The sequence below is a fragment of the Nothobranchius furzeri genome, chromosome 5 (genome assembly GCF_043380555.1).
Source record: "Nothobranchius furzeri strain GRZ-AD chromosome 5, NfurGRZ-RIMD1, whole genome shotgun sequence".
Taxonomy (NCBI): Eukaryota; Metazoa; Chordata; class Actinopteri; order Cyprinodontiformes; family Nothobranchiidae; genus Nothobranchius; species Nothobranchius furzeri.
The window spans coordinates 59541426-59562282 of record NC_091745.1 but is presented as its reverse complement, the minus strand read 5'-3'; the positions used below and the strand labels follow the sequence as shown (position 1 = coordinate 59562282).

General features: G+C 44.3%; 1 protein-coding gene across 6 annotated transcripts in view; it reads right to left on the bottom strand.

Annotated features, from left to right (window-relative positions):
- slc4a7 (solute carrier family 4 member 7) overlaps positions 1 to 20857 on the bottom strand; it is a 49370-nt gene that overhangs the window by 7636 nt on the left and 20877 nt on the right. The window contains exons 1-14 of one of the 6 annotated variants that reach the window (XM_070551806.1): positions 17574 to 17836; positions 14252 to 14333; positions 13523 to 13663; positions 13309 to 13447; positions 13051 to 13211; positions 12747 to 12935; positions 10932 to 11318; positions 5757 to 5863; positions 3986 to 4143; positions 3643 to 3730; positions 3020 to 3166; positions 2831 to 2934; positions 2586 to 2760; positions 1952 to 2085 (exon numbers count right to left, since the gene is read on the bottom strand). In XM_070551806.1, coding sequence (XP_070407907.1) covers positions 1952 to 2085; positions 2586 to 2760; positions 2831 to 2934; positions 3020 to 3166; positions 3643 to 3730; positions 3986 to 4143; positions 5757 to 5863; positions 10932 to 11318; positions 12747 to 12935; positions 13051 to 13211; positions 13309 to 13447; positions 13523 to 13663; positions 14252 to 14333; positions 17574 to 17630 — 2069 coding nt within the window. In that variant the 5' untranslated portion in view covers positions 17631 to 17836. Of the gene's footprint in view, positions 1 to 1951; positions 2086 to 2585; positions 2761 to 2830; positions 2935 to 3019; positions 3167 to 3642; positions 3731 to 3985; positions 4144 to 5756; positions 5864 to 10931; positions 11319 to 12746; positions 12936 to 13050; positions 13212 to 13308; positions 13448 to 13522; positions 13664 to 14251; positions 14334 to 17573; positions 17837 to 20857 lie in introns of those variants that run through there. The other 5 variants (XM_054740797.2, XM_054740796.2, XM_015949604.3 and 2 more) reach the window with 5 other exon arrangements.

The following is a 20857-nucleotide window of genomic DNA, read 5'->3' as shown; positions in this document are numbered from 1 at the left end:
AATATTTAATTGCATGAATTAATGCATCTGAACTCATGCAGTAGGAACTAGGAAATATAAAACACTAGAACCATTTTATTTTAATTTGATTAAACTGATTTTTTCCTAAAGTTGTTGGCATTTTTCCCACACACAGTTAAACAAACAATGTTGATTAAGGTTTGTGTGTGTGTGTGTGTGTGTGTGTGTGTGTGTGTGTGTGTGTGTGTGAGAGAGAGAGAGAGAGAGAGAGAGAGAGAGAGAGAGAGAGAGAGAGTTAAAATAATAAAAAAAAAAAACCCGACCAGAGCGGAGGCAGTGACCGATGCAGGCACGAGCCGTTTTCAGCTCTGTCTTGTCAAATGCACCACGTACGTTACGAAAAAAGTAACTTTTAAATAATGAACTGAAAAAGAGGCGAGCTGAAGAAAACGTAGGGAGTACTGAAGAAATGTGAGCAACAGTGAAGCAAGCACAGAGATCCGTTACTGTCTGTGTGTGTGCGTGGACGCCTGGGCCGAGCGGACTGAGCTCCTGGCTGCTGAGTTTTGTGTGTAGGGAGGGGCGGGCGCTCTATGTGACTGGCCAATCACAGAGCGTGAAGACAGTCAGTTACCCAATGAGGATTTTCCTTCAGCACGATTACAGATATTTATGAGTTTTACACTTGTTTCATGCTCGTATTCGTCAAAAATGCTTTATCCGTATGCTCATCCCTAACTGTAACCACCCTGCCCTGCCTCCTCCTTGCTGCCTGCCGGCTGTGATCACAAGCAACAACAGAGTAGTTCCCGCTGCTTCTTCGGGAAACGGCGCAAAAAAGAATAAAAAAATAAAATAAAATCAATAAAACTTGGGATCTTGTAGGTGTGGCGCTGGGATTTCAGCCGTGGCGGGCTGCCACGGCTACGCCTATGTAAGGGAAACCCTGGGTGACATTCGCACGTCCTCTCCTGTTAACACTGCAGGTAACCTATCAACTAACACGGGTTTTCATGTTAGCGTCATTTATCTTATACACACACACAGACACACACACACACACACACTACAAATGCTACAGCAACACTGCACCAAAAACGAAGATGACTCTACCTTCACTGGGAGCATGAAGGAGAACATTTGGAAAGATATTTCCTACCAATACAGGTACAATTGATTATTTATCATAAAGAAACTGATAATGCAGGAGCCGTGCGCAGTTAGTTTTTTGCCACCTGTTTAATTACTCTGGAACTGATAAGGAATTGGATCGATAGACACAATCGACAATGCCATTGATATTGATAAAAACATATCAATTCCCACCTCTAGTTACAATAATAAATGCTTTTAAACGATAACCTAAATCTGGAGCTGAACACAATCTGGAAAAAACTTCCCAGAATTCAGCAGGAGTTTTACCAGAAATCAGGAATACTAAGCTAGTCGGACCCCTTCAGGTGTTTCTGATTGGGATGCTCCATCACGACAACCCTCCAAGAAACATCAAAACCCAACAGGACCCAGAGTTTGGCTCTGGAGATTTCAGCTCTTAATCAAACACACACAAACCATTTCCTGTGCTGGGTCAGTGATGCGTCACTTTCAGGTCAGAGTCTAACACCGGCGGCTGCCAGCAGGAGGTGCTGCAACATGGCAACATGAAGTCCGTAATCAGAAAGTCTAACCCAGTGGTACTTAATACACGGCCAGGTCTGGCCCACAAGCCCCCTCTTTGTGGCCTCCGGACCACCAGCACCGCCCCGCCATCAGACCAGACCTTTAAATACATGGGGACTCTAACAGCACCCCACCCACGGCCCTCAACATCACAGCAATGTTTAAATGTGGCCCTCGGCCACTGCTATTCGAGTAGCCCTGGTCTAACTTATACGGGCCCGGTTCTGACTGTAGAAACCCAACAGCAAGACTCTATTTTACCAGCTGAACATTGAAGTTCCTCAGACACAACAGTGTCTTCCAACCTCACCTGCAGAACTTGAAGAGGATCTTCTCAAACACCAGAACTGGACCGGTGCTGCCCAGGATGGTGAGAGGCTGACCCGCAAACAGAGAGTAGGCCACACCAGTCATGGACGCTCCAAACAGAGACTCAATGGCACTCTGAGAGCAAGCGAGAGAATGAGAATCAGAACAGACTCGCCACACTTCTCTTAGACCTCCTCTGAAGTTCAGTTCTGGAGCATTGACCTCTGACCTCAGGGTGAACCTATTGTCTGAATGTTTCCCACTGCAAGTGACTGATGTACAGCTACAGGTAAGTGTCTGAAGTCTTTGCTGATGTCTTTCCTCCTTGTGCCAACACACACCTATATGCTCCAGAGAACTGATAATGATCATGTAATCCATAAATCTGATCCTAAAGGCAGACTCAGTCCTTATTCGTTCTGGTTTTTATTTGTCATGTTTTTGTTGATCCAAGGTTGGTTTAAAACTCCAGATCAACATCTGGAAGACTGAAAGAGGGCGGACTTTCCCTTCTTTTTGCTTGTGTGCACAAATATAAAAATATGATTTAAAAGGATGTTTATAAAATGGAAAAGGTTAACGAAAAACAAATGGTCTCATATTTTATTTCCCTTCAGAGGCACTCTGATTCTTACGATGTTCCCTTTGGTGGCTTCTCCCAGCAGACCTCCAAATGTGATGACGGGTGACATGCAAGCACAGTACAAGAAGAGGATGGAGGCCAGACACTGAAGGCTCAGGGCATCTTTGATGTCGCTCCAATAAAACGGAGCTTTTCTCCGAACGTCGTTCACCAAACCTCCAAAGATCCTGTAGGAAGAACTTACATCACTGAACCAGCACGCTGTGTTGGCGTCAACAATGTGAACTTAACACACACCTGCCCGTTCTCTGCAGCTCTGGCCCTGTGTGATGCTCCGCCTCCTTCACAATGTCAGAGTTGTGGGCGGAGCCATTCAGGAGAGTTGGCATTTTTCTCTTCTCCTGCAGAGGGTAGATGGTCGTTGGTCTCGTGATTCACGGCCACCCGACAGATCCACGTCCGATGACGTCAGAGTGGCATTCTCACCTGAGAAGGAACGCTCTTTGGAGGTTCGATGCGGATGCTGGGATCCCATTCACCCGGAGGCAGAACGGTAACTTGATCCAGAAACTCATCGATCCCAGACAGCAGGTCGTTCCTGTCCTTAGCTTTGTACGCCACGTCATGGAAGACCTACGACAGAACCGAACCAGAACAGACAAAAATGAAACGTTAGCATTTAGCAGCGTTGAGGCCAGTTGGTTTCTTCATTCAGTCTGAAAGCAAACAAGTTCACAGGTCAAAGTCTGAGAAGCTCCAAATGGTTTTAAATCCAAACTAGAAAAACTAATTAGAGAAGCACCGAGAAGTTTACTGGTGATTGAAAATGGCCAACAATCAGACCCATCAGTCTGTGGACTCACTGCAACAGATCTTCAATAAGAACATTTTTCTTTTCCTCAAAATCCAAATACTCTAAATAAAGTCAGGAAGAACATAACCATTATTGTTAATTATATTTCTCTGAGATGAATAAAAATCAGCTAAATTCTTTTTTGGAGCTGTGGATCCTAAACCTCTAAACCTACCAGATACCCGGTCAAAGTTAGAAATCCAGAGTTCCCACTAAATAAAAAACAGACGGAGGTCTGCCGTGGTTTCCAACTCACCTCATCAGTCATCAGAGTGGCGATGGACCGGCCGATCTCGTGGTACTGGGGGCCTTTCCCAAACGGGCCGAGCATCAGAAAAAGAAACCTGGACAGAGGAGAGAGTTCTGTACTTCCTAATGTGATCTTGGTGTTTCAATGTTTAGAGACATGTTGGTGTATCTGGATCAGACCAAGACCCTAAACCACAGCAGGCTCTGGTCCGATCCTGATAGGACAGCGGTCATTACAGGGACCAAACCCTGGTCCAAATCAGGAAGCGACCACTTTAGAAGTCCTGGTTAAAGACAAGAGTCCGACAGACTGGTAGAGACATGTCCAGAGGACGTGTTTGTGGATTTACCTAGTAGGAACCGGGACCTCTGTGAGTCCGGTCAGCAGCACAGCGGGGGACAGCCGAACAAAGGCAATGACCGGCTGTTCCAGGAAGTCCACTTCACCCACCAGGACATTTGAGGCTTCAGCACCGGGCGGGATCTTCTTCATGAAGTTCATGTCCACCTAACACGCACGCACACACGCACGCACGCACGCACGCACGCACGCACGCACGCACACACACACACACACACACACACACACACACACACACACACACACACACACACACACACACACACACACACACACACACACACACACACACACACACACACACACACACACACACACACACACACACACACACACACACACACACACACACACACCAGGGGGATTAACATATTCTGCAGTTTTACTTCCTGTTTTTGTCTCAAGATGTTTAACAGAAAGTTTTTAATTGACGTTTCTGTCACAAAACATTTTCACTGGAACAACAGCTGAGCTGACGGTCACAGCCAATCACAGAGCAGCACCACGACGAGCCACAACACAGGCCTCTGATTGGATGACAGCTGCTGAAAGACTTACTGCAGGCTTCCTGCCAGCTGCCAGCAGCAAACACACACAGTCGCAGTCCTGCTGAGAGACAAACCCGTCATCCCAGACATAAACACAGCTTCTGATTGGCTCCTCCTGTCACATGACTGTAAACCTCCATCCCAAAAAGATGTTTCAGTTGAAAGAGTTTCTCCATCTAAACAGATGCATTTTCTCAGGGATAAAAAAGTAAACAGAGTCTAAATAAATGTTTTAAAATTGCACCAATGACCACCTGCGTCACATTATTGGTGCTAAAACACCCGTGACTGACGGAAATCTGACATTTTTTGTACTAACAATTTTTACTCTTCCCATGTTTTAATCTTTTATATCTTTTTTAATTTATTTATTTATTAGTATTTAACTTAATTTGTCCTCGTGAGGAGCCTTGTGATTTTGCTTGTAAAAGATTGTTTCTTATTATTATTTTTGGAGGATTTGGCAGAGCGTGATCTCTGGAGGGAACTGATCAGATTCCTGAATGACGTCCTTCTGGAGCTATGCTGTGATTTGGGACACCTTGTGGAATGTCAGACAAGCAGATTCCAGTCCATTTTCTGTTTTACAACTACCAGAACCCCCAGAACCTCCCCCGCTCCCTGATCATACACGAGTTGTCAGACTGAATGACAGAGCAGAAGAAGCTGAACTCTCAAACAACATTTCCAAATAAAACTAACTCCAACCAGAACAACTCCTTCAATTAAAACGTAAAAGACAACCCATTATCTACGATTGATCCCTGACGGAGATCTTTCCTCTGTCCCGACCACGTTTAAAACCTCTGCAACTTGTTTGGGTCTTTTGCACTTTGACAGCCAGTGTCTCGATCTTGCCGTCAATAACGTTTGGGTTTGGGGGGGATTTCCTAACGTGCCGAGGACGTAGCATGACCAAATATGGTTAATTGAGGGTGTTTCTGTAAGTAAATGACTGAGAACAGACACGAGCACCTGGGTACGCACAGGTGGAACTTATCAGACGAGTGCGGAGGAACATGCGTATGAGTACCCACCACAGGTTACATAAATAGGGTTTTGACCATTCGTATGAACATTCTAAATTTTGTTCTTAGGAAGGATTATACGAAAATTTCTACAAACGTTTGATGAATGAGGCCCCAGGCGTTTGACCCTCAGGTTTAGTCCGGCACATTCAGACTGGATCAGCTGCTGTTCTCTGGTCTTTACCTTACTGAAGTCCACTGTGCTGTTCTCCCTGCTGCCACTGTTGATTCGACTCTCTAGGATTTTGTTCTCCAGGTTTCCAGGAGCTGATTGAGGCGTTGCCATCAGACCTGAAGAGATAAACATTCAGTCTGAAAGAGAGCTAAACTCTAAAAAATGAGTCAGATCATTTTAGAGTCATTATGGATGCATTTAGGGTCAAAATAAACCACTTTGTCAAATTTAAGGTTCGTTGATACAAAAACAGCTGTCAGTCATCCAGGACGTCAACGCTTGGACACAAAAACCAAGAACTCCACATATGAGCCCGCAGGTTAAAGGTCACGAGAAAAAAAATAACTGCAGCACAAACCGGTGCTACAGGGTTCCTTGCCCAACACTTCGGGGCAGCAGTAGTTCAGGGGGTTGAGCGGGTTGTCCAGTAAACGGAAGGTTGCAGGTTCGATCCTGGCTCTGGACAGAGAATTCTGCTGAATCGTCCTTGGGCAAGGCACCAAACCCATTTTGCTGGTAGGGGTCGGAGGAACTGGTGGCACCTGTGCTTGTAAGCCTCGCCTCAGTGTGCCCCAGGGTAGCTGTGGCTACATTGTAGCTTATCACCATCAGTGTGTGAATGTGTGTGTGTATGAATGGATGAATGATGCACTGTAGTGTAAAGCTCTTTCGAGTCCTCTGACTCTGAAAGTGTGGGTCGTTTATCATCATTTATAACAAGCTTCCAGGGTGAGGAGGTATTTAGCGGCAACAGTGTGTTTAAGGTAGAACGGACCAGAAACAAAACATGTTCAAGGAGTCAGTAAACGTTCAGCTGGTGATTGGGATTAGCTTTATATGTGCCCCTAAATGCATCATGGGCAAGCATCAATGAAAAATAAAATTATTTCTCTGTGAATGCCCCATCGCTCAGTGCTGCTGCTAGCGCACACCAGCTATAACCAGGTCTTCTGTGGAAGTTTTAACAGTCAAGTTAACCAGTAATAAAAAAAAGTTTCTTATCCCAGTGATTCGCTGCATCAGAGAAAATGATCAGCCCTCAAACCCAGAATTGGTGCAGTTCTACGCTTCATCCTCTCTAGTACAAAAAATTTGTAAAATTTGTGTTTAAATAAGAGTTCTGATCAATGACAAAAAAAAATCCTATTTAGTCTAATTCATTTAAATTTATCTGATGTATTACATTTGCCTAAATTTGGGGTTTAACCACTTAAGACTATGCAGATGCAGTATTAATTTACACAAATATACTATACTACGCAGATGTAGCATTAAACTGCGCAGATGTAGCATTAGACTACGTAGATGTAGCATTAAACTGCGCAGATGTAGCATTAGACTGCGCAGATTAGACTACGCAGATGTAGCATTAGACTACGCAGATTAGACTACGCAGATGTAGCATTAGACTACACAGATTAGACTACGCAGATGTAGCATTAGACTACGCAGATTAGACTACGCAGATGTAGCATTAGACTACACAGATTAGACTACGCAGATTAGACTACGCAGATGTAGCATTAGACTACGCAGATTAGACTACGCAGATGTAGCATTAGACTACGCAGATTAGACTACGCAGATGTAGCATTAGACTACGCAGATTAGACTACGCAGGTGTAGCATTAGACTACGCAGATTAGACTACGCAGGTGTAGCATTAGACTACGCAGATTAGACTACACAGATGTAGCATTAGACTACGCAGATTAGACTACGCAGGTGTAGCATTAGACTACGCAGATGTAGCATTAGACTACGCAGATTAGACTACGCAGATGTAGCATTAGACTACACAGATTAGACTACGCAGGTGTAGCATTAGACTACGCAGATTAGACTACGCAGATGTAGCATTAGACTACGCAGATTAGACTACGCAGATGTAGCATTAGACTGCGCAGATTAGACTACGCAGATGTAGCATTAGACTGCGCAGATTAGACTACGCAGATGTAGCATTAGACTACACAGATTAGACTACGCAGGTGTAGCATTATACTACGCAGATTAGACTACGCAGATGTAGCATTAGACTACGCAGATTAGACTACGCAGATGTAGCATTAGACTGCGCAGATTAGACTACACAGATGTAGCATTAGACTAAGCAGATGTAGCATTAGACTACACAGATTAGACTACGCAGATTAGAATACGCAGATGTAGCATTAGACTACGCAGATGTAGCATTAGACTACGCAGATTAGACTACGCAGAAGTAGCATTAGACTACGCAGATTAGACTACACAGATGTAGCATTAGACTAAGCAGATGTAGCATTAGACTACACAGATTAGACTACGCAGATGTAGCATTAGACTATGCAGATTAGACTACGCAGATGTAGCATTAGACTATGCAGATTAGACTACGCAGATGTAGCATTAGACTACGCAGATTAGACTACGCAGATGTAGCATTAGACTACGCAGATTAGACTACGCAGATGTAGCATTAGACTACGCAGATTAGACTACGCAGGTGTAGCATTAGACTATGCAGATGTAGCATTAGACTACGCAGATTAGACTACGCAGATGTAGCATTAGACTACATAGATTAGACTACGCAGGTGTAGCATTAGACTACGCAGATTAGACTACGCAGATGTAGCATTAGACTACGCAGATTAGACTACGCAGATGTAGCATTAGACTACGCAGATTAGACTACGCAGATTAGACTACGCAGATGTAGCATTAGACTACACAGATTAGACTACGCAGATGTAGCATTAGACTACGCAGATAAGACTACGCAGATGTAGCATTAGACTATGCAGATTAGACTACGCAGATGTAGCATTAGACTACGCAGATTAGACTACGCAGGTGTAGCATTAGACTACGCAGATTAGACTACGCAGATGTAGCATTAGACTACGCAGATTAGACTACGCAGGTGTAGCATTAGACTACGCAGATTAGACTACGCAGATGTAGCATTAGACTACGCAGATTAGACTACGCAGATGTAGCATTAGACTACGCAGATTAGACTACGCAGGTGTAGCATTAGACTACGCAGATGTAGCATTAGACTACACAGATTAGACTACGCAGGTGTAGCATTAGACTATGCAGATGTAGCATTAGACTACGCAGATTAGACTACGCAGATGTAGCATTAGACTACATAGATTAGACTACGCAGGTGTAGCATTAGACTACGCAGATTAGACTACGCAGATGTAGCATTAGACTACGCAGATTAGACTACGCAGATGTAGCATTAGACTACGCAGATTAGACTATGCAGATTAGACTACGCAGATGTAGCATTAGACTACACAGATTAGACTACGCAGATTAGACTACGCAGATGTAGCATTAGACTACGCAGATTAGACTACGCAGATGTAGCATTAGACTACGCAGATTAGACTACGCAGATGTAGCATTAGACTACGCAGATTAGACTACGCAGGTGTAGCATTAGACTACGCAGATTAGACTACGCAGATGTAGCATTAGACTACGCAGATTAGACTACGCAGGTGTAGCATTAGACTACGCAGATTAGACTACGCAGATGTAGCATTAGACTACGCAGATTAGACTACGCAGATGTAGCATTAGACTACGCAGATTAGACTACGCAGGTGTAGCATTAGACTACGCAGATGTAGCATTAGACTACACAGATTAGACTACGCAGGTGTAGCATTAGACTACGCAGATTAGACTACGCAGATGTAGCATTAGACTACGCAGATTAGACTACGCAGATGTAGCATTAGACAGCACAGATTAGACTACGCAGATGTAGCATTAGACTACACAGATTAGACTACGCAGATTAGAATACGCAGATGTAGCATTAGACTACGCAGATTAGACTACGCAGATGTAGCATTAGACTACGCAGATTAGACTACACAGATGTAGCATTAGACTAAGCAGATGTAGCATTAGACTACACAGATTAGACTACGCAGATTAGAATACGCAGATGTAGCATTAGACTACGCAGATTAGACTACGCAGATGTAGCATTAGACTACGCAGATTAGACTACGCAGGTGTAGAATTAGACTACGCAGATTAGACTACGCAGATGTAGCATTAGACTACGCAGATTAGACTACGCAGGTGTAGCATTAGACTACGCAGATTAGACTACGCAGATGTAGCATTAGACTACGCAGATTAGACTACGCAGATGTAGCATTAGACTACGCAGATTAGACTACGCAGATGTAGCATTAGACTACGCAGATTAGACTACGCAGGTGTAGCATTAGACTACGCAGATTAGAATACGCAGATGTAGCATTAGACTACGCAGGTGTAGAATTAGACTACGCAGATGTAGCATTAGACTACGCAGATTAGAATACGCAGATGTAGCATTAGACTACGCAGGTGTAGAATTAGACTACGCAGATGTAGCATTAGACTACGTAGATTAGAATACGCAGGTGTAGAATTAGACTACGCAGATGTAGCATTAGACTACGCAGATTAGAATACGCAGATGTAGCATTAAACTATGCAGATTAGACTACACAGATGTAGTCCATCAAAACACTACAGCTTCCTGTTTACACTCTCGATATCGTGTCGAACAGTTAATGTTGTTTTACTTTGCGTTTTCCTGTCAAAACTCATCTCTACGTAGGAACTCTGTCCTGGCTCTCCATAACTGCTAGGTGTAAGTTTCACTAGTTGCTGTCTTATCTTTAAATGCATTTACTTTGATCACACAAATTACTTAAAAAAAACGTATTTGTTGCGTTTCAGTTCAAAGTATATAAAACAACTGAATGCTTTTAGTTTGTCTAGATTCATTTGATTTCTGTTGCTTTTGCTTTGCTTTATTTGCCGTTTCCTCACTCATTTACCAAATACCAAATAGTGTGTTGTATGGAGGGTAAAAGTGGACAGCCCATCTCAACGGGCTTGTCCTACTAAAACATGTCAATAAATAATGAATGAAATCCAATTAAAGCCAAGAATATCTGACTGAACCGAGCCGTTCAGGCCCAGCTAAAATAGAACTGGACCCAAACAGGTCAGAATATGCTCCACAAAAGACCTTCTAGGATCGGAGTTCAGAGCATCAGAACAAACCAGGAACAGAACCACGATGAAGGCCAGAACCAAGAACAGAACTTCCTCTTGTTTCTCTGATGTTAGTAGAACTGGTTCAGGAGGCGGGGACATGCTGCTATTTGCCTGTGTGACTCTCAGGGAGCTGCAGGTTCTGATGGAGGAGCTCGTTCTTCACCTCCTTCTCCTCCTCCTCCTCTTCCTCAGGAGGATACAGCACCACCTCAGGAATCCCTTCTCCCCACAACAGCTTCTCAGGAGCAGAGCAGCGACGTGCAGCACCATCTGAGGAGGCGTGGCCTAAGCATGGGGACAGTCCAGGTGGGCAGGGCTCCGACAGGTGGCGGCCTTGATGGTACAACGTAGGAGAGGCCTGATCCAGGGGGGCGGAGCTAGGGAGGAGGCGTCCAAACAGGGCAGAGAGACTGGGCGAGGGAGGAGGAGTGGAGGTTTCGAACAAAGCCAGAGAGGAGCGACGGAGGAGCGAGAGCCGAGAGGAGGAGATGCCCTCCCCTAAAGAGGAGAAGAAGAGAAGCTGAAGGAGATCAATAAACGGATCAAGCAGCAGAACATCTAAAGAAGCTTCATGCTGTCACAGCAAAGCAAGACAAGGAGCTTGGAGACCAAGTGGAGTCCGTATCAGCAGTTCAAACCTGAACTTGTACTTCAGACAGAAGGTGAAGGTTCCTGCTGGGAGGCTGAGGTCCAACAGACAATTCACTTTTATGATCAAACATCTTCTGTTGTGGATTCTCATCAGATGAGCCAAAATAAAACATATCTAGAGATTAGAGAAGCTAAAACGAAACTTTAATGAGCCTGAACGATTCTTTTCCACCAGATCAGACCTGCAGGAAAGGATTCCTCCCTGAACAATCTAAATGATTAGTTTTGTTGTAAACCTCAGTTGGGTTTCCTGACTGATTAAAGACTAAATAGAACTAAATAAACTGTTGAAGGTTCTGCTGAGTCGGAACTTCAGGTTTATTCAGACATTAAAGCGCTGACTCGTCAACATGTTAGCTGGTTATTAACTCAGAATCACCTGGTCGGTTAACCCAAATGGACCAGAACACAGCTGAGCTCAACATGCGCCCAACTAATATTAAACATCATTCAGTTAATAAAGCAAACGAGCTGCTGGACGTCAGTCGTCACGCGTGTTCACAGACACTCCAGCATTCAACACACCAATCAGAGACCCATCGCTTCGTCACTCTGAAATCTACCTGGCAACAGGCGACAGAAACCCAAAACTCAAAGAAATCAGACCAAAATGATTTTCCATCATTCAGCCCTCCCACTAGACCGGATCAGCCAGGACTGAATGAAGGGAGGAGATTCCCCAGAAGGGGAAGAAGAAATGAAACCAGACTGAATAAATGAGTTTGACACAGATCCAGTAAGACTGAACATAACAGGAACCAAACTAGATGAATGATTTGTTGAAATGCTGAAAATAAAGTATAATCAATCTTAAGTCACTTCAACAAATGATCATTATTAATATCAGAAAAACATCGTTGAACTAAAGTGTTTAAACTGCTTTTAAATGAGTCTGAATAAGAAAATCAATGTTTCTTATTTGAACTCAAACTTCTGCATGATAAACCATCATGTTTTCATACGGAATCATAAAGCTGCAGATTAAAAGATTTTCTGTTTAAGTTTTAGGCAGATCATGTTTAATCTGAGAGGAGTCAACGTGAAAAGGATTCTGGGTAAATGATCAGAGCTGCTTTCTCTAGCTGCTTCACATAAAAGCAGGTTTTGTTTGAACGTCTTCAATTAAAAGCAGAAATCTGATAAAAACACAGAAAGTAGAGGAGGAGCAGCAGATTTGTCTCAGTTGAAGCCAGCAGTCCTCAGCGTCTCTCCTAACTGGACACTGGGACAGTAATGAAGAGGGACTCAGAATGACGTGAGCGACCGGCCTCTCACCGTTCCGTTCCAGTAAAAGCGAGTCGGAGTGTTTCTTGCCTATGTCAGCAAAGGATCGGACCAGAGGGATGCGATTACTCAGCTTCTTCTCGTTCTGATGGTGGTGACGCCTCAACATGGCTTCTCTCACCTTGTCCTCAAGCCCCTCCTCCAGCTGGCCCGAAGCCAGTAGGCTGTCAATCACCATGTCTGTGGGAGAAGGATCAAAGAACAAAGGTCAAGAAGCAATGAGAAGCTACAACAAGCTCGGGACAGAACCAGTTGATCAAGCAGTCACTGAGCCGTCAGCTGATGGGAATTGGACCTGCGATTTCCTCGATGCCGTTAGCTCTCATGTCCAGCAGCACGGTGCCGTTTAGAATGCAGGACCGCAGCTCAAACAAGCTGTGCAGAGACAGCGTGGCGACGTAAGGTTTGCTCCAGCGCTCGCCACCGTCCTCCACATCCTCCTCAAACTTCAGCCACCTGGAATCAGGAACAAAAACATGAGACTCCCTCCAACTCTCACACCTCTAAACAATGGGTCTGAGGTTGTAGTCTGGGTCAGGAGTTCTGGTCACACCTGGCTGTCTCCTTCCACTCCTGATAGTCTCCGTCTCTGAAGGCGAGCTCGTCCAGCTCGGTGAACAGGTCATGTGGGATATGCTCCTCATCATCGTCCTCAGTACCAAGGATGAAGTGGACCCTCTGAGACGGCGTGTCTGCAGACAGGAGGACACATCAGTCATCTTTCCGTCCCGTCTTCTCATCAGAATAGAGATTCATCAGATACCAACCGTACGTAGGGGACTCTCGTCCGTCGTCTCGGTCTAAGCGGTCCCGTCGTTTGCGGTGGTGTCGGTGTCCTCTGTGACGGTGCCTTCTCCGGCTCTGACGGCCCAGAGGGACGTGAACACCGATGTAGACGGCTCTGTGGCCTAGCAGACATGGAAATCCATTAAAAACGCTCACTAGTAAAAAATGAAGGTGAAATTAAACGGAGATGTTTTTTTATCTGAAACTGCTGCAGACTCTTGAAATATTCAACCAACTGACTCTTTCAGATATGAATCGGACACAAAAACAAAATGTTGAACAGGAGCAACAAAGTGTAAAAGAATAAAGTTCAAACCCTTAAATAAAGGCGAGCTTGTTCCTGATTCCTGGAAACAAACTGAATATCTGACAGAAATGAGCCGAGCCGGCTCAGGAAAAGGAGGATTTCTGTCGTTCCAATGATAAAGAGATTTGAAGCTGTTGGTTTAGCAACCACCAGGGGGAAACAAAGAAATCACACTTTGGTGCATTCATGTCATCGAGTTTCAGCTTTGCACTAATTTGGGTTCTTCAGCGTTCTGTTAAAGCGACAAAGCTTCTGGATGGAGTCAGTAACAGGTCTGCGTGCCTGAACTCTGAGCAGTCACAGACAGGAGTGTAAATATGGGCCAAGGCGGTTCTGATACTTTTCTGTTTAGGTGTAAACACACGTAGGAGCAGCTTGATACACTCGTGGTGTGTAAACTCACTCTCCAGCTCCTCCTTCTCAAAGTTTGTGTGGAGGGTAGCGCTGGTCTTCCCCTGGTCCAACACCGCCTCTTCATCGTTCCCCTGAAACACAGAACCATCAACCTAAACAACAGAACCTCACACACAAGACGAAAACCCAAACAGATCCTGATCCAGGACCAGTCAGGAACGACTGACTTTGATGCTCAGCTCTGTAATTTATTCATTTATTATTGTGGCAGTGTGAGCATCCTGTCACAGTGTCCCGATTGATCATGCGCCCTGGCTACTTGGCCAAGGGGATGTCCCTTTGGCTGACTGGTTAGCGCACATGACTCTCACCCGGGAGTCTGGGGATCGAATCCCGCCCGGGCCCTCGTTTATCCACCTTGCCACATTATTTAAAATCTCGTATCTCTGGTTTTGGATGCCGGTGGTGTTTGAGGAGGAGCAAGACGTTCAAGCATCTACCTGCACCAGTAAAACACAGAGGAGGTTGTGTCATGGTTTGGTGCTGCTCAGTCAGTAGTGATGAGCTCCAGTCAAAGCTAACAGCTAAATGACATAAACACGCACGCACACACACACACACACACATGGATGGAGTGTGTGACACAAGTGGAGTGGTTAAAATCGTGCAAATCATCGAACATCCACATCTCTTCTTTAACCTTTAAACATGAGAAAATTCCAGAAAGCAGCTGCAAATAAACAACTGATGACGTTTTTCTAGCTGACTCCAAACTCGTTCCTGACAGGTGGAGTTTGAGCTGATCTGATGAAGGTGGAGACCTTTGACCTCTGAAGCGCTGACGGGGGACTAGAACTTGCTCAGCAGGTTACCAAACAGAAATCCATCCAACGATCTGCAGACATCGGAGTTTTGACTGACAGGAAGTTTTCCATTACACATGATTAAAGATTAATAAGTGACCAAAAAATTATTCAACTGTTAAACAAGATCTTCAGAGTTAATATTTATGAGCTGCTGATCTTCTCACTCAAACCGGAACCAAACACCTGGACGTGTGTTCCAGTGTGTGTTGAGGCTTCACATAATTCATTGCTCAGAGATCATATGCCTAATGGATGTTGTCATGACATCCAGAATCATGAAACAACTCCCAGAATCGGCTTGGATTCTCCCCACATGAATGAAGTTCCTCCCACCCGAACATCATGGCTGAGGAAACAATCTGTTCCAGAACATCACTTTGTTAAAAGGTGCATGGTTGTCTTCAACACTTAAGTCAAAACAACCATTTCTGGTGTATGAGGTTAGTCTTTGTGAACTCTCATACTGCATCAGGATAAAATCTAGTGACTGATCTCAGGTCAGAATAAACCGTCTTGTGCTGTGGGACACGTGAGGCTCTTATTTTGACGCGATGAACCGCAGCATTTCCTGTGTCTGTGTCTGAAGAGACAGCTCAGGGACCAACGGTGGTAAATAATCATGATTTAACAGAGCATCCCTAACATTAAGGTCAAAGGTCAGAGGAATCTGACCTGACGATTGACGGTTCTGGTTTCACATGAATCAGATCCAAATCCTGACTCAACACAGTTGTTTGTTTACGTCTCGCAGCGGACTCATTCTGGCACTCGATAAGGAACAACCAGCCCAATCTCCTCCTGAACAACAACTCTGATCTGAAGCTACTCAAATAAAATCTCATCAAATCCTAAATTCTCACTCGACTGTTCCTTCCTCACCCTCACACGACCTTCACCCTGACAGGAAGTGATGTCAGAACAGAGTGATGGATTCATCCTGCTGGTCAGGGTATTAAACGCCGCTGTTAACTGAGGAGTTTCTTACTCACAGCCTGGAGCTGCGCCTCCATTCCATTGTCCACCAAACCCAATAACAGAACCGGCTCCACAGCCTGGTCCTGAGTGAATGACCTCGTCTGTGTCGCGGTGATGTCTCTGTCCCATGATGCATCAGCTGGAGTGAGCGTCAACTTCATCCAACACACAACTTTAAATGATGACACATTAAAAACAGACAGCAGATCCCAACAGTCAGCGTTTCTTCTTCAGCTTTGTCCGTCAGTATTCTAACTCATTAACAAAAATGCGTCAGAAAACAGGAAGTTCTGACATTTTATTCAAATTTCAACTCAATAATGAACTTTATCTGCTAGTTTCCTCAGAAACATTTATTTAGCTCCAGTTATATAGAAAAACGTCCAGGCCCAGTTTAGATCACTCAGGTCTACAATCACATCAGTATCAAACACCTGTTAAGATGTTAGGACTTGCCCTTCAGCCTGAGCAGCACGGGCCACCAGATCCAGAACTCCAGGATCATTAATAAACCATCTGGCTGTTGTGAGTTCCTGTTCTATGCAGACCTGATCGGGCCTGACCCAGAGGCCGGTTCTGTTGGCACAACGCTCGACTGAAGGGGAGAAAATCTTTAAATCTGATGCTTCAGTTTGATAGAAAAGCAGGAAAAAAGTCACTGAAATTAAATACAAAGTTCATTTAAAGGTTTTAGAGGCTAAAACTTCTGATTGTCCAAGTTTTCTTTGTTTGGTCTGAAGAGGCTCAGGACACTAAATACTGCACGCGTGTGTGTGTGTGTGTGTGTGTGTGTGTGTGTGTTTCTATGGTCTTCTACAGGTCACACGCCTGTAAGTGTTTTGTTTTTTTACTGCCTGGCTAAACCCGCTCCATTCCCTGAGGGACGCCGCCCTGCAGATTTTACACGTTTCCTGCTCCATCACACCCGAGTCAAATGTTTTAGTCCCCCATCACCATGTTAATGACTTCATAGATCTTTCCCTTTAATTTGAAGGTCTGACAGCAGAAACCTGCCAGCTGTCTGGGGAGCTGAAGGCAGAAACACTCTGCGGTGTTTAGTCCGACGTGTTTGGGCTCTACCAGACCAGATCATAAAACCAGAACATGAGAAGCCGTTAGGAACAGAGCTAAAGGACACAGTTATAAACAGGATGTAAAAAGACTCGAGAACCAAACATTAAAACAAATAAAATAATCTAATTAAATGACTGACAGGCCCATCTGACATGCCAATAAAAACTAATAAATCAAAGAAAATTATTCTGCACCGATATTTTAAGGACAATAGCCTTAACCCCTAATAACACATTTGGTGCTGACATTTGATACATTTGCATTAGCAGGATGTTTGCTTCTCTCTGAACATAAGACTGTCACTGGAGTAATTCTCATTTCCTCAAATGCAACATGAAGTCAGACGTTTTGGTCACTTCCTGCCTAAAACTCTGTTTAGTGAGTCGCTACAGGGTAAAAACACAAACTACATAAACTCTTACAAAACACAGAAAGTCAAAACCAGCAGACACCTACCAGAGAGATCCCTCTAGCCACCCTCTCACTGGCAATGCCCCCCCAGAAGTCTCCCATAGCAGCGGAGTCCTAAAGACACAAGGCCGTGTCAGATTACCTCCTCCCCCCCTCACATCCAAGACAGAACTCTGAGAAATCAAAAACCTCCAAAACCAGAGAAAAGGCTTGGCTGGATAAAAAACCAGCAGATATGGACTCCTGTAGCTCAGGTTCCAACTGTCAGCAGATCTGAGTGGATCTGCTCCTGGTCCAGGATCAGAGGCTCAGACGCCACCAGCTGATCCTCAGCTGGGGTTCGTGTATTTATAGCAGAGGGTGTTGCTTCACCGAGCCCCGTCAGAACTACTGGTGTGACTGAAGCTCTCCAAACAAAGCAGGGCCCCAGCACACACGGGGCGGGGCCTAAGCAACTTGTGAATTGCTGCATTCTCCTCCTCCTGATCCACCTACAAACTCAGTTCTGACATCAGACAGGTGTACCCATCTCTCAGTCAGGACTAGGGTTGTGCATCGAGCATCGATTGGAACTGGGACTAATTGTCAGTTTTTCCCAAAATTGTTCAAATTTTTTAAATTTCGATTCCTCGTTTTGATGCCCAGTCTGCCGACAGGAAATTAATCCACCGGAAGTGTTTGCGTTACCATGCAGTCATGGAAAGTATGCAGACTGCGGAGGCTGTTGATAGTTGTGCTATATAAATAAATCTGGAATGGATAGTGTGACATCATCTACGGGCGCAGGACCCTGAACCGGCCATTAGGAAACATGACGTCTAATATGGCATCCCCCAAAGATGCTAGACCTACGCCCTATGTACTTTTATAGTTATGTTACAAAGCTGCCAATACTTTTCAACAACTGGACATCATATTATTCATTTTCAACAATGTATCGATGGACATTTGCAGAGATTAACGGTAAAAACTTTTCATTGCCTCTTTAATAAAATCAGACATGATAGTAAAATGGTAAATGGCCTGTATTTGTATAGCGCCTTCTTACCCCCCAAGGCGCTTCACAACACAGTCACTCACCCATTCACGCGCCAGTGGAGCTGAGCTACGATGTAGCCACAGCCGTCCTGGGGCGCACTGAAAGGCGAGGCCTGCCGAACACTGGCGCCACCGGCCCCTCCGACCACCACCAGCAGACAAGGTGGGTTAATTGTCTTAAAGGGGCATTATGGAAGTTTGACAGCCAAAACATGTATAGAAATAATAAATTTCTTCTTCATACATTCTCCTGCAATGCCCTGGCATTTTTACTGTGATTGCCTATTTTTCTGTAAAATCACAGAAAAAGACAGTTGCTCGGGTCGAGCAGGCTGCTTCATGCGCGTTCATGCTCAGGCATAGCCCTCCGAACCGTTCTTAAATGGCGCGTTAGCTCGCCTGGTAAGACGTCAGACTTTCGTGCAGAAAACCCAGGTTCGATTCTGGATGTCAACATACTTTAGAGTTTCTTTTTTACATTAATGGTATATTTTTTTTACAGTAAGATGCCCAAATTTTTATTTGAGACTCGCCGAACGGCATTGAATTCACAGATAAAGATGTGGGTTCAACTTTCATTTTGGAACAATTTTTCAAGCAAAGGAAGGGAATGATCTGAGCATGCAGGAGGACTGACCCATCTTAAACCTTTGTCGGCTGCGCTGAAGAGAAAGGTACGGAACCAAATTATTTAATTAATTAGCTGCGCGTTCTCCTGTCTAGTCGAATAAAATGAGACTATAATTAAAACAAATTAGACTGTTTTTAAAATAGTTTTTGTCAAAAGAATAAAAAACCTAAATTAAAATGAGTCAAAATTTTAACTGTAAGCTACATTGCCCAGCCTAGTTTTTTTTTTAATAAAACACCACCCAGAAAAAATTAAGGCACTGTAATTTTTCACTGGACCGCCTTTAGCTTTGATTACGGCACACATTCACTGTAGCATTGTTCAGATAAGCTTCTGCAATGTCACAGATTTATTTCCATCCAGTGTTGCATTAATTTTTCACCAAGATCTTGCATTGATGATGGTAGAGTCTGACCGCTGCACAAAGCCTTCTCCAGCACACCCCAAAGATTCTCAATAGGGTTAAGGTCTGGACCCCGTGGTGGCCAATCCATGTGTGAAAATAATGTCTCATGCTCTATGAACCACTCTTTCACTGTCTGAGCCTGATAAATCCTGGCATTGGATTGGAATACGCCCGTGGCTTCAGGGCAGATGGAATTACCTGGAATTCAGCATATTCAGGTAGTCAGCTGACCTCCTTCTTGGAGCACATCCTGTTGCTGAACCTAGACCTGACCAACTGCAGCAACCCCAGATCATAGCACTGCCCCCACAGGCTTGTACAGTAGGCACTAGGCATGATGGGTGCATCACTTCATCTGCCTCTCTTCTTAACCTGATGCACCATCATTCTGGAACAGGGTCCATCTGGACTCATCAGACCAGTTTTTAATAATGCGTTGGACAGTTCTTAACCCAGTTTTAGTCATTTCTGCAACCTCCTTAGATGTTTTCTCTGCTTAATGCCAATGACCTGACCCTTCTCAAACAGACTAACATCTTTTCCACGACCACCAGACATGTCTTTCCACATGGTTGTTTAAGAAATGAGAAGCAACTCATTGCACCAGTTAGGGTTAAATAACTTGTTGCCAGCTGAAAGATAATCACCCATGCAGTAATTATCCAATAGGAGGCTCTTACCTATTTCCTTGGTTAATCCAGGTGGTGGCAGAGTGAGTATTTATTTTATTAATTTATTATATATATATATATATATATATATATATATATATTTATATATATATATATACACACACACACACACACACACACACACACACACACATATATACACACACACACACACAATATATACCGTATTTTCCAGACTATAAGCCACTACTTTTTCCCACGCTTTGAACCATGCGGCTTATAATGAGGTGCAGCTTTAGTCAACCAGAAAGGATGGATGCTGGAAAGTCTAATGAAGGAACGGTTAAAGGAGTGCTACGGAAAGCGCCCAGGAGGACTTTTTTTTCCACAGTAAAGCAGTGCTGCTTGTTTTCCCAGCTTCACCCCGGGATGATGACAGCAACACGGAGAGCGACACTGACATCGCCAAAGAAAAGGTATGTGACGAAGCTCTTCTGAGGCTGTTCAACTCAGACACTGAAGAAGATAATGACTTCAGTGGTTTCAGTGCGCAGGAGGACGATGAATAAACTAATCAATAACTTTTCGGTTTTGTTTGATACTGATCAGTTCAGTTACGTTC